Source organism: Zalophus californianus, chromosome 1, assembly GCF_009762305.2.
Source record: "Zalophus californianus isolate mZalCal1 chromosome 1, mZalCal1.pri.v2, whole genome shotgun sequence".
In the NCBI taxonomy this organism is placed as follows: Eukaryota; Metazoa; Chordata; class Mammalia; order Carnivora; family Otariidae; genus Zalophus; species Zalophus californianus.
In genome coordinates, this window is record NC_045595.1 from 134146829 (window position 1) to 134158854 (window position 12026).

The 12026-nt window shown below is 37.4% G+C and overlaps 1 protein-coding gene and 1 pseudogene across 2 annotated transcripts in view; both read right to left on the bottom strand.

Annotated features, from left to right (window-relative positions):
• The window catches only part of MCF2L2 (MCF.2 cell line derived transforming sequence-like 2), a 257309-nt gene that overhangs the window by 184107 nt on the left and 61176 nt on the right, over positions 1 to 12026 (bottom strand). Inside the window, 2 exon segments of the mRNA XM_027583512.2 lie at positions 4024 to 4143; positions 6457 to 6547. Of these exon segments, the coding sequence (XP_027439313.2) occupies positions 4024 to 4143; positions 6457 to 6547 (211 nt within the window).
• On the bottom strand, positions 2604 to 3302 carry LOC113917374 (annotated as a pseudogene). Its single transcript, XR_003518217.1, has one exon. The product of XR_003518217.1 is annotated as a U2 small nuclear ribonucleoprotein B''-like (transcript).

The window sequence follows — 12026 nt, forward strand, 5'->3', positions numbered from 1 at the left end:
GGGAAGAAGTATTTTCAGAAATTTGAGTATTAATATAAAATGAAACAAAAAGAGGGAAAATAAGAGTGGGAAAAGAAATAGAAAAATCTCTTATCTGAGATAGTTTTCATTGAGATGGACGAAATATTTTCTCAGAGCAATTTCAATTAAAGCGAGGTTTTTCACGTGTTTTGAACAGATAACGTGTATGTGATAACAAATGCAAACAGAAAGAGTGTAGCTAAGTTGAAAATAGTATTCCTCTCACCCATACCCCCAGACCTCCAGTTCTATATCTGGGAGGCAACCATTTCAACCAATTTCTTGAGTCTTACACAGCCTTCCCAAGGTGAGCTATCATACACAATCACATACATTTTATTCAAATGGGAGTATACTATCCATCCTATTTTCCCTTTGCTTTTATCCCTACTTAAAAATACATCTTAGATGATCTAAATTTTTCTTTTGCCACCTACTATGTAACTTTCTTTTTATTGAAAGTATCTTGCATTTATGATGGATGCTTTCTGGGTTTTGCAAGACATTTTACTGTTAAAGGTTAAATTACTTTTTTACATGAAAGTAGTGTAAAGTTTCCCACATAAGGGGTCACTGATGATGACCTAAATTTTAAAGCACCAGTGTGAACTCTACGATTTCTAGAGTAAATAAATATATTTATATAGAGACATACCTATATATCTAATGATAACAGACAAATAAATAAGGGAGAAGGGAAAGTTCTACCTTGCAGTAGAATCCCAACTTCTGATTAGTATATGTTCAGAGACTATTATAGTTGGGAAATCATTAGTATATGTTCAGAGACTATTATAGTTGGGAAATCAATATAGTTGAGGAGCAGGATAATTGTATGATCTTAAAATGTTTCTCCAAATGTTTCTGTATGAGTTGCAATGGAAACATAATACATTTGAGAAACTGGACAACACCTTAACCAAGGAATCAAAATTAACGTCACCAATGGGAGGGCAGATAAACACTATGTTCTCCACATGTGATACCCTGAGAAGGACATGACATCACTTAAGCAGTATTCCAGCTAGGAATGCATTACCTGAATCAAATCCTGAGAAATCATCACATGAGCCCCAAATAAAGTAGTTGTTTTTTTTTTTTTTAAGGAATTGTATTCTTCAAAAATGCTAATGCCATAAAAGACAAAGAAAGATTGTGGAAATGTTTCAGATTAAAGGAAACTGAAGAGACATGATGACTATATGTACCGTCTGATCCTAAACTAGATCCTCTATATACAAATACACATATACATATTCCATATATGTATAATACATACACTTATATATATATATACACTACATATATATATATACACTACATATATATAGATACTATATATATAGTATCTATATATACTACAAATAGAGAAATATACATATTTATATATGTATATTAGAGAGAGAAAGAGAGAGATGTATACATCTATAGAGAGAAGCAAAAATAAGTAAATAAAGCAAATGGGGATAAAGTGTTAACAACAGATGAATGAATCTGGGTAAAGGGCAGAGAATGAATGTTCTTTGTACTAATCTTATTCTTGAAATTTTTCTGAGTTTGAAATTATTTCCAACTAAACAAAAAATATGCATTAGAAACTTTTCTATCACTATAGATTCATCTTACCTATTTTTCCTTTTTTATGTTTTTTTCTTTTTCAATTGAGATGTAATTTACATCAATAAAATGCACAGATTTTAAGGGTATAGTTCAATTAGTTCTGACAACTGTATACACACATGTAACACCATCCAATCAAGATCTACATTTCCCTAGATAATTCCCTTGTGCCTCCTTCCAATCAATCTCCACTCTCCCTCACCCATAACAGCAGCCCTCACTGTGATTTTCTAGGTTAGTTTTGCCTCTTCTTAAATGTTATATAAAAAGAATCATAGAACATATACTCTTTAATGTCTAATTTCTTTCTTTCAGGAGAATATTTTGGAGATGTGTCTATGTTCTTATAATAATCAATACTTCACTCTTTTCTATTGCTTAATGTTATTCCATTATGCGAATATGCCACAATTTCCTTATCCATTCATATGTTGAAGGACATTCTTGCTTGTACATGCCTTTTTGTAGACATGTGTTTTCATTTCTCTTGGTTGGGTCATAGGTTAGGTGTACGGTAACTGCCACCTGTTTTCACTGTGGTTGTATCATGCCTTATCACTTTTGATGGCTACAAAGTATTTAGTTGATCATGTAGACCATTATTTATTTAACTACTTCCCTGTTGTTGGTCATTATGGCATTTCTAATCATGTGTTCTTACAGTTCGGTAATTAATATCATTATATATGCACACTTATGCACATGTGTGAGAATATCTGTGGAATAACTTTTATAGGAAGGTCAATGAGTATTTATAGTTTAATTTTTTTAAAGAATACAAATAAAAGTTTATTATACAAAATTGAGTCCTTCATATTTCATAGTTCATGAAGGCTAAACAAAGACTAGGTTTTTTTTAATCATTCACAAAAATTTCACTTTCACTCCCCCTCATCCCAACTATTAAAAAATGGCCTGACCAAATGTTATCAAAACAAACACTGTAAATAACACCAAGTGCTTTAAAGACAACTCTCCCTTATGTTATTTCTTGGCAAGGTGATCTTCATGGCATGTGACGGTGTGATTTTCAATCCCTGTAAAGCATCCCTGGCAGCTCCAGCCTGTCCATCATTTTCAAATTCAACAAAAGCAATGTCATGCCTCCCAGGTACCAAACGTACTTCCTTGAAGCCAGGAAACTGATTAAACAGCATGGATAACATCATCTCATTAGTCTCTTCTGGTAAATTATTGAGGAATAAAATATAGTTTGGAGGGTAATCAGGGACCTGAGGATTTGGTGTTGAATTTCCTTGGGTATTTGCTGCATTTGGTGTTCCCTGACCAGGCTTTTTGTTTGCAGTGGTCGCAGTCTGTTCCACAGTTTTCGCTTTTTTCTTTTCCTTCTTCTTTTCTTTGTCAGCAAAAGTGCCACGCATTTTAGATATTATATCCAAATCTGCTTTTGCATACTGGATTCGCATTGGTTTACCATAAAATGGAAATCCTTATAACTGTCTCAAGGCATTTGTGGATGAGCCCAGTTCCTTAAAAATAACAAAGGCTTGCCCCCTCATCTTCATGGTCTTTAAAGCTACAGTATCTACAATGTGGCCAAACTGAGAAAACAGGGCATACAGGGATCTCTTCAACTCTTCTTTTTTAATTTTGTCATTCATACTGTTGATGTAAATTGTATGATTTGGTCTGATATCCATGTTTGGAGTTCAACTGTTCAAACTGCCTGAGGCCTACGTTGGTCCCCCACGAACCAAAAGCCCTATAGTTTAATTTTTGATCAATGCCGCCAGTTAGTCCTTCATATCAGTCATTACCAACTTCATGCGCATCGGCAAAGTATGAACATGCCTGTTTTCCCCACATCTCTACCAGTTATCGGTAAAATATTTAATCTTGTCATTTTGTTTTCATTTTATGAGTATCACATATTGGTTTCATTTTTACTCTACAGTTGCCTATATTTATCTTAAATTCTTATTTTCTTTTACCCATACTATTACAGTACCTCTCCCTCTTTCAATCACTTTCTACAGTCTAGGACACTATCTTTAGATTATATAACTCCAATACCACCCTCCGAAGTCACTCTGCAACTGAAAAATCTTCACTGGATCCTCACTGCCTACTGAATAAAATCCAGACCTCTTATTCTTACACTGAAAACCTATTCCATGTTTTCTACTTTTTTTCTTCCAAACAATTATCCTACTTATAGTCCAACAAGAATGGGGCTTCCCCATGGACCTCACATAAAGTATGTCCTTCCTGCGTCCATGTCCTTACACATGCTGTTCCCTCTATGCATAATGCCCTCCGCTCTCTGCCTGTGGAGTCCTACCTTCCTTAGACACTCAGCTCCAACGCCATCTTCCCCATGGGCCCTGACCAAATGCAGACAAGATGAAAAGTCATGCTTACCGGCACTTTCATTTTAAATTCATCTCGATAATATTTAATGCCAATGTCAGTGAATGTCCTCTGGATAAAGCAAGATGGACGAAGGATGAATATGAGCTGCAAGTTTCCTGGAAATGCTACCTGGAAGGATCACAGAAAGTGTCAGGGCAAATGTCACATCCATTGGTCTCCTTTTGCCCAAGATCACAGATAGGAAAGTTTAAGTAGACACCATAGATGCCAAAGAACTAGAGTATCTATCACGGGATTTCAGAGCTGAAAGAGATAGTGTTTGAATAATCCAAACTCCTCCTTAAAAATTATAACAAATCAAAAAAAATATTTCTGATTATAAAAGTATTTCATACTCCTTATAAAAAATTGGAAATAAAAGTATACATTAGAAAAAGAAAACCACCAAAACCTCCCATGATCTTATAGCCATTTTTAATTTCCAATCTAATTACTTACAGGCTATTTTCTCTGCTGAAATATCTTTATCACGGTTAAATTCATACTGTAGAAATATTTTGTAACCTGCTTTTTCCTTTAATATTATACCATGAGCTTTTATTTCTGTTATTTAAAAATTCTTTGGAAATACTATATTTCGTGGGTGCACAATTTACTTAACCAATCCTTTATTGGTAATGATTTAGGCTTTTTCATACTTTTATACTTATAAATAACACTGAAATAAACATCTTAATCCACATTTTGGAATACTTTCTTTGGATAGTTTCCCAAAAGAATTACTGAGTCAAAGACTTAGTATTTTAATGGTTCCTGATGCATATTATTGCCAAGTAGCTTTCAGGAAGCATTGCCTTCATCTTGAGGCAAGTTCTTGTGAAATGAGATAACTCAGATTCATATAACAACTTAATGGCACAACTGGGACCCCAAGTCTCCCATTGCTCACGGCTTTCTCTCCTTCTAGTGGTTCCCGAAAGAAACCTCCCAAGGTGCTTGTTAAAAAGTAATCTGGTCTTTAGTCTGGAATATTCTGATTCACTAGAACTGGGATGAAGTTCACATACCTATTTTCGACAAGCACCTGAAGAGATTCTGTCTGATTAGAAGCCAGGTTTTGGGATCCCTGTGCTACAGTGTCTTTTACCCATAAAGTGATAATGTAATTCTTGAACAAATTCGGCTCAAGTATTATATTATTCAAGTATTGTCAAGGGACCCTGGAAAACCGGAACTCTCTTGAGGCCAGTCCTCTAAAATATTCATGGGCACTGTCAAGTGTCTAAAGCCTTAAGCATCAACCACCATTATATTTATCCCAAAAATAAATCCTGTAGCCAAAACTAAGCTAAAGGAACAAAACAATCCATACACAAAAAAAGGGAGTCTTCCTTTCCCCCAGTGTTTGAAATGCAAGCTCCTAAACAGAAGAGGCTTGCATTTTGTTACATCAAGATAAGATAAATGACTGAGACACTATTTGTATTTCTGGCTGAGGCTGTAGATCTGAAACTCCGTATATGTGCATGTTTGCATGCGTGACTACCTTTAGAAGTAGGCATAAATGAGGCTTGGATTGTCCCTCTCCCATCCCAGCCTCCACATAAACATTATCACCCTATCATATCCCATCCTCTTCAGCCAGTCCCAACGGCCCTAGGGAGCCTGTGCCTTGGTGGAAATGCTGGTAAGGCTGCCCTAAGGTATCTCTGCCTGCTCATGTGGTTGAGTTCCCAGGCCTGAGGTCCTTGCAGAGAGAAAGGATACATCGACTTGCTGAAAGGCAACAAACAGGGATGAAAATCAGACTAATGAAATGGAAAAGGAAATTCATCCAAGGTTGTACAATCTCATACCAAAAGCAAGCATATATCATATTTTGTCTGGTTTTTCCAGTATCTTTCAACCTGTGAAAAACTAATTTGAATCCTGAAGTGAAGATTGGCTTACGTTGGGTGACCCTCCCCCCGCAAAGCAAACCCTAAAACCAGGATTTGGGTATAGAGTTTATTGAGGAGGTGATCCCAGGAAACACAGTGAAGGAGTGGGGGAGAGTGAGAAAGTGATAACAAGAAAGGCAATGTATCAAGAAGGGGCACTGCTGTGGGCAAGAAGGGCTGGGACCCTCTGAGAGTCTGTGTGGTACATATCTCAGAATTGTCCCACTGAGGGGTGTGGAGGCTGGGGCAGTTATCCATCAACTCCCATAACTCAATAGTTGATCACTCCTAGGGCATTAACTTCCCAGCACTCCCTCTGCCCCTCTTCGGTGACCAGAGAGGTCAATAAGGGAGATTCAGGAAGCTTTTGACGGGCTCAGGAATTGTCTGCAGTGACCTGCAAAAGGGAGAGGGGATAATGGACATGACACAATAGCCTCTGCTACAAAGACCTTCCCAAAATTTGGCATAAAACAATTGCCTTTTCCCCGTGACTTGGATAGGAAATAGTTGTAATAACAGCATAAAAATGAATATTTACAGCTATTCGTGTCAATGATGCTTTTATGGAGCTCCACTTGTCCCTTCGCCGGTCGATAACGATGACAAATCCGATGCTCGCAGCCTCCACACTGCAAAAAAGGATGGTCGGTATCAGAGACCAGGTAAGACACATGGGTTCTGGGCGGCTCCCTCCCCAGGACATTCTACAGCCTCTGGCACATGTGTAAACATGCTGCATGGCACAAGGGAAAAACCTGGTCTGACTTCCCTGACAAAAGAACCAACTTCCTCTCCTGATCTCAGCCTGGCAGCCTTAACAAAACAGAAATACTTGGTGTCTCAAACCCTCTCAAGGGCTCTGTTTATGGCTGGCAAGTGTATGAAACACCCAAGGAGCACATGTGCTCATACCTAAAGGAAAACACACATATCAGGTAGGCATCACATGTCCCAGTGTACGCAAAGGAACTCAAGGTTGGGCTCTGCCACCTTTCTACTCCCAAAACTGACATTCATGCAGCTATCAATATGCTTCCATAGGAATGAGTCCTAGAGGTGTTCAGAAATACCACATGTCTATGGGAAAAACAACCCCTTTCCAATGCCCAGCTAAAAAACAGCCAGCAAATTATATGCACAGGAAGATATTATTTTCATTAAAAATGAAAGGAAGCTGTTTGGCCCCCTCCTAAGTCCCCACAAAATTCTTTTAAACTAAACTCCCAGAAATGTAAACATTTATCTTCTTTCTCTCCTTGGGAGGAACTATGATATACAGGAAAGAGCAAGGGCTTTGGATTCTAGTGGCTCAAATCCTCATGCTGCCACTTACTAGCACTGTGACACTGGGGAAGTTATCCACCCTCTCCAAAGCTCAGTTTCCTTATCCATAAAATGAAAACAATACCACCAATAATGAAATCACTAAAAGGATAAATTCTGAAGCCAGATTGGCTAGGTTTGAAGCATGAATTCCACCATTTATATAGTATGTATGGGGGTGGGAGGTAGAGTTACTTTAATCTCTATAGTTTCTAAGAATCCCCATTTGTAAAATAGGAAAAAAATAGTATCTATTTATATGGCTGATGTGAGGATTAAATGAGTATGTATAACAAATATATAAGAGGCTCAAAACAATGCCTGGCAATTGGTACATATACACTGTACCTATAGTAATATTATGATTATTTCGTATGTCCTTGTCATGGCAATGAAAAGAGATCAAGTACATGAAAAGTAGATGGCTTCTAGTAAACTTTTAATAACTCTCTAATATTGGGCAAAAGATGAGCTTTACCCTAACGAGTGCCTGTATGTGGATAAGGCAGAAGATCTAAGCAAACACTAAGAAAATACAAGTAGCTGATCTGAAGTAGGCATTATTGGGCCAAGCCATTATCACAGTTCTACAATGACCCAGGTTCTCTCACTGGGAACATTTCCCAGGCCACAGTACAAGGAGGGATGGTCTCACTGGGTAAAAGACGCAGAGACTGGGGATTATAAAAGCAAGTCGCCAGAACTTGAGGAGGGTGACTGTGAAGAAGGAACAGAGAGGGAACCCCAGAAATCTTCATGGAAGTTCTCCTTTGATGTGGCCAATGCCCAGGCCCCACTATTTCAGGCAAGTGTCCAGGAGGCTGACAGAGAACAGCAACTACACGTGTGAAAACTTATGAAAAGTTATAAAGTTTGCATAGTTCTGGGGAAAGAAAGACAGTTGGCTTTGGGCCCACCCAGAATAGAGAGACTTTGGTGAGCACCCTGAGCCTTCAGGTGAAACTCTAGAAAGGCAATACTCTAGGATAAATGAAACATCATAGGAATTGCCATAGGATTAAGGCTACACTCTAGGAATAAGGACCAAGCAGAAATGGACTTGCCCTAAGAAAACCTAAAAAGAAGGCCTCAAAAAGATCAAGGTGATCTACCAGTAATTTAACTTCCCACCAGATTAAACTCAATACTTTTTATAAGCCGATAAGCCTCTACAACATACCATCTATAATATCCAGCATAAAATAAATTAATAGAAATGCAAAAAAGCAAGAAGAAAACAATAATTAAGAGATGAAATAGTCAATAACTATAGACTCAAAGATATTCCTGATTTGGCAGACAAAACTTTAAAATAATTATGATCAATATGTTAAAAGAAAAAGAGGAAAGGGTAGACAAAATGGACTAAAAGATACATTATTTCAGCAGAGAATTAGAAACTATAATAAAGAATCAAATGAACCTCCTAGAATTACAAAACACCAATATCTGAAATTAAGAACTCAGTGGATTTAACAGCAGACTGAACACAGCAGAAGACAAGATAGGTGAAACTGAAAACATATGAATTGAAAATATTCAAACTGAAACACAGAGAAATGAAAAGGATAGAATGTTAAAGAGATATGGGCCATGAACAGAGTCCCAGAAGGAGAGGAGAGAGAATATGTTACAGAAAAATATTTTTTGAAAAAATAACAATGAAGAATTTTCCATATCTGATCAAAGACATCAACTCACAGATTCAAGCAGCTCTTCTAATACCAAGCAGGATAAATACAAAGAAAACTTCATCCACGTATATCAGAGCCAAGTGGCTAAAAATTAAAGATAAGAAGAAACCCTTAGGGGCACCTGAGTGGCTCAGTTGGTTAAGCGGCTGCCTTCGGCTCAGGTCATGATCCCAGGGTCCTGGGATCAAGCCCCGCATCGGGATCCCTGCCTCAGCCTGCTTCTCCATTTCCCTCTGCCTGCTGCTCTGCCTACTTGTGCTCTCTATCTCTCTGTCAAATAAATAAATTTAAAAAAATCTTTAAAAAAAAGAAAGAAACCCTCAAAAGCAACCAGTGGAAAAAAGACACATTACCTCCAGAAGATCAACATTAAAAAAAATTTTTTTTCATTGACTTTTCAACAGAAACTATGGAAGCTACAATCCAATGGAATGTTATCTTTCAAGTAGTAACCTGAAAAAAGAACCCATTTAGCATTCTATACCAATTGAAAATTCATTTTAAAAAATGAAGGTGAAATAAGGGTGTTTCCAGACAATTAAGCTGAGAGAATTTATTGCCAGTAGGCATTCACTTCAAGAAATATTAAAGGATGTTCTCCAGGCTGAATAAAGTTGGAAGCATGAAAGGGGAAGAAAAATAAACAGCCTGAAAAGGAGATTCAGTGCTGATTAGGAAGACTTTCATTCTTATATTTAAAAAAAAAAAAACAAAAAACTACTAGAGAGTATTATGCTAAGTGAAATAAGTCAGTCAGAGAAAGACAAATACCATATCATTTCACTCGTATGTGGAATTTAAGAAACAAAACAAAGGAGTAAAGGGGGAAAAAAAAGAGAGAGAGGCAAACCAGGAAACAGACTCTTAACCACAGAAAACAAATGATGGTTATCACAAGAGAAGGGGGTAGGGGGATGGGAGAAATAGGTGATGGGCATTAAGGAGTGCACTTGTGATGAGCACCGGGGCTTGTACGGAAGTATTGAATCATTATACTGTACACCTGAAATTAATTTTACACTGCATGTTAACTAAAATTTGAATAAAAACATTAAAAAAAAAAAAAAACAACCCTTCATGGAAACTGGCTGGGCAGAGGTTAGGAGCTGCACAATGAATGCTGACCCCTCTTCCGTTTAGTTAGTTTTGTTTATTGCCCAAAACACTGATAGTAACAGAGGTTTACTGATATCTAATGGGATGCAGTGTGAGATTAAGGTGTCCATAAAGCAGCTGGTGCAGCAACAACGACAACAAACTGGTTAAGTTAAAAACCCATATTTGTCCTTAAAGACATTAGGGAACTCTGAAAATAAAGAAAGCTAAATAAACAAATTCCAGAGAGAGTTAAGAGTTGCTTCCATAGGGAGCAACTACTAGAAGAGGCTTTCATTTGAAGTGGTAGTTGCTTATTCTGGTAATAGGCTCATGAATGTCCATCCCTGAAAGGAAATAATCCCACACAGTAACCTGAATCTGCAAAAGGAATGAAAAGCACTGTAAACATTACATATGTGGATAAATATTATCAACTGTATTTTTTATTTCACGAAAAGATTACAGACTATTAAAAGTGAAAACAAGGGTGCCTGGGTGGCTCAGTCAGTTAAGAATCTGCCTTCAGCTCAGGATCCCAGGGTCCTGGAATCGAATCCCACATAGGACTCCCTCCTCAGTGGACAGCCTGCTTCTCCCTCTCCCTCTGCTGCTCCCCCTGCTTATGCTCACTCTCTCTCTGTCAGACAAATAAAATCTTAAAAAAAAAAAGTGAAAACAATAAGTATTAAATACATTATATGTGTAAAATATATATGTATATATTAAATACATTATATATGTAAATACATTATATATAGTATTACATACTATAACACTAGAGAAACCATTGCTTAAAATCCAATAGAGGAGATTAAATGGAATACTGAAAATATTTGAAAAATTCAAAAGAGAGCAGGGGCTATAGACTGAATGTATTCTTCCAAAATTTTTATGTTGAAGTTCTAACTCAAAATGTGGCTGTAGTTAGAGAAAGGGCCTGCAAGGAGGTGATAAAGATTAAGTAAGTGCCTAAGGGTGGGGTCCTAATTTGATAGGATTAGTGCCCTTCTAAGAACAGGAAGAGACAGCAGAGCTCTCACTCTGCCATGTGAGAACACAGGAATATAGCCATCTGCAGCCAGGAAGGGAGCCTTCACTAGAAATAGAATTAGCCAGAACCCTGATCTTAGACTACTAGTTTCCAGAATTGTGAGAAAATACATTTTTTTCTAAAGATAGATTTATTTATTGATTTATTTATTTATTTATTTATTTATTTATTTGAGAGAGAGAGCGTGCAAGCACATGGGGGGGAGGGGCAGAGGGAGAGAGAGAAAAATACTCAAGAAGACTCCCCACCGAGTGCAGAGCCCAAGTAGGGACTTGATCTCACAACCCTGAGATCAAGACCTGATCCAAAATCAAGAGTCAGACACTTAACCGACTAGGTCACTAAGGCGTGCGGTGGGAAAACAGATTTTGTTGTTTTAGCCATCCAGTCTGTGGTGGTTTGTTATGGCAGCCAGAGCAGACTAACATGGGAGGAAAGGAGAAATAAAGAACAAGTCACAAATGGTACAAACAGCTAGATGGTAGATTTAAACCCAACCAATCTCAATGATCACATTAGATGGAAATGGTCTATATTACTCCATTTAAAAGGCAAATAGTGTTAGAACGAAATACTGGTTACAAGAGACAGTGATTACACTTTAAACATGAGAAAAGAGAAAGAAAGAAAAAGGATGGTGAAAGGTATACTATGCAATTACTAATCATAAGAAAGCCAGTGTGGCTATAGTAACATTAGAAAAAGTAGTATTCAACACAAGGAGTATTGGCAGAGACATGTAATTCACAAAGATAAAAGGGTCAGTTCATCAGGAAGATATAACAATCCTAAAGGTCTACATATGCAGTAACATTGCTTCAAAATGCAGTAATCAAAAGCTAATAGAACTAGGGACGCCTGGGTGGCTCAGATAGATAAGCATCTGCCTTTGGCTCTGTTCATGATCCCAGGGTTCTGGGATCAAGTCCTGCATCAGGCTCC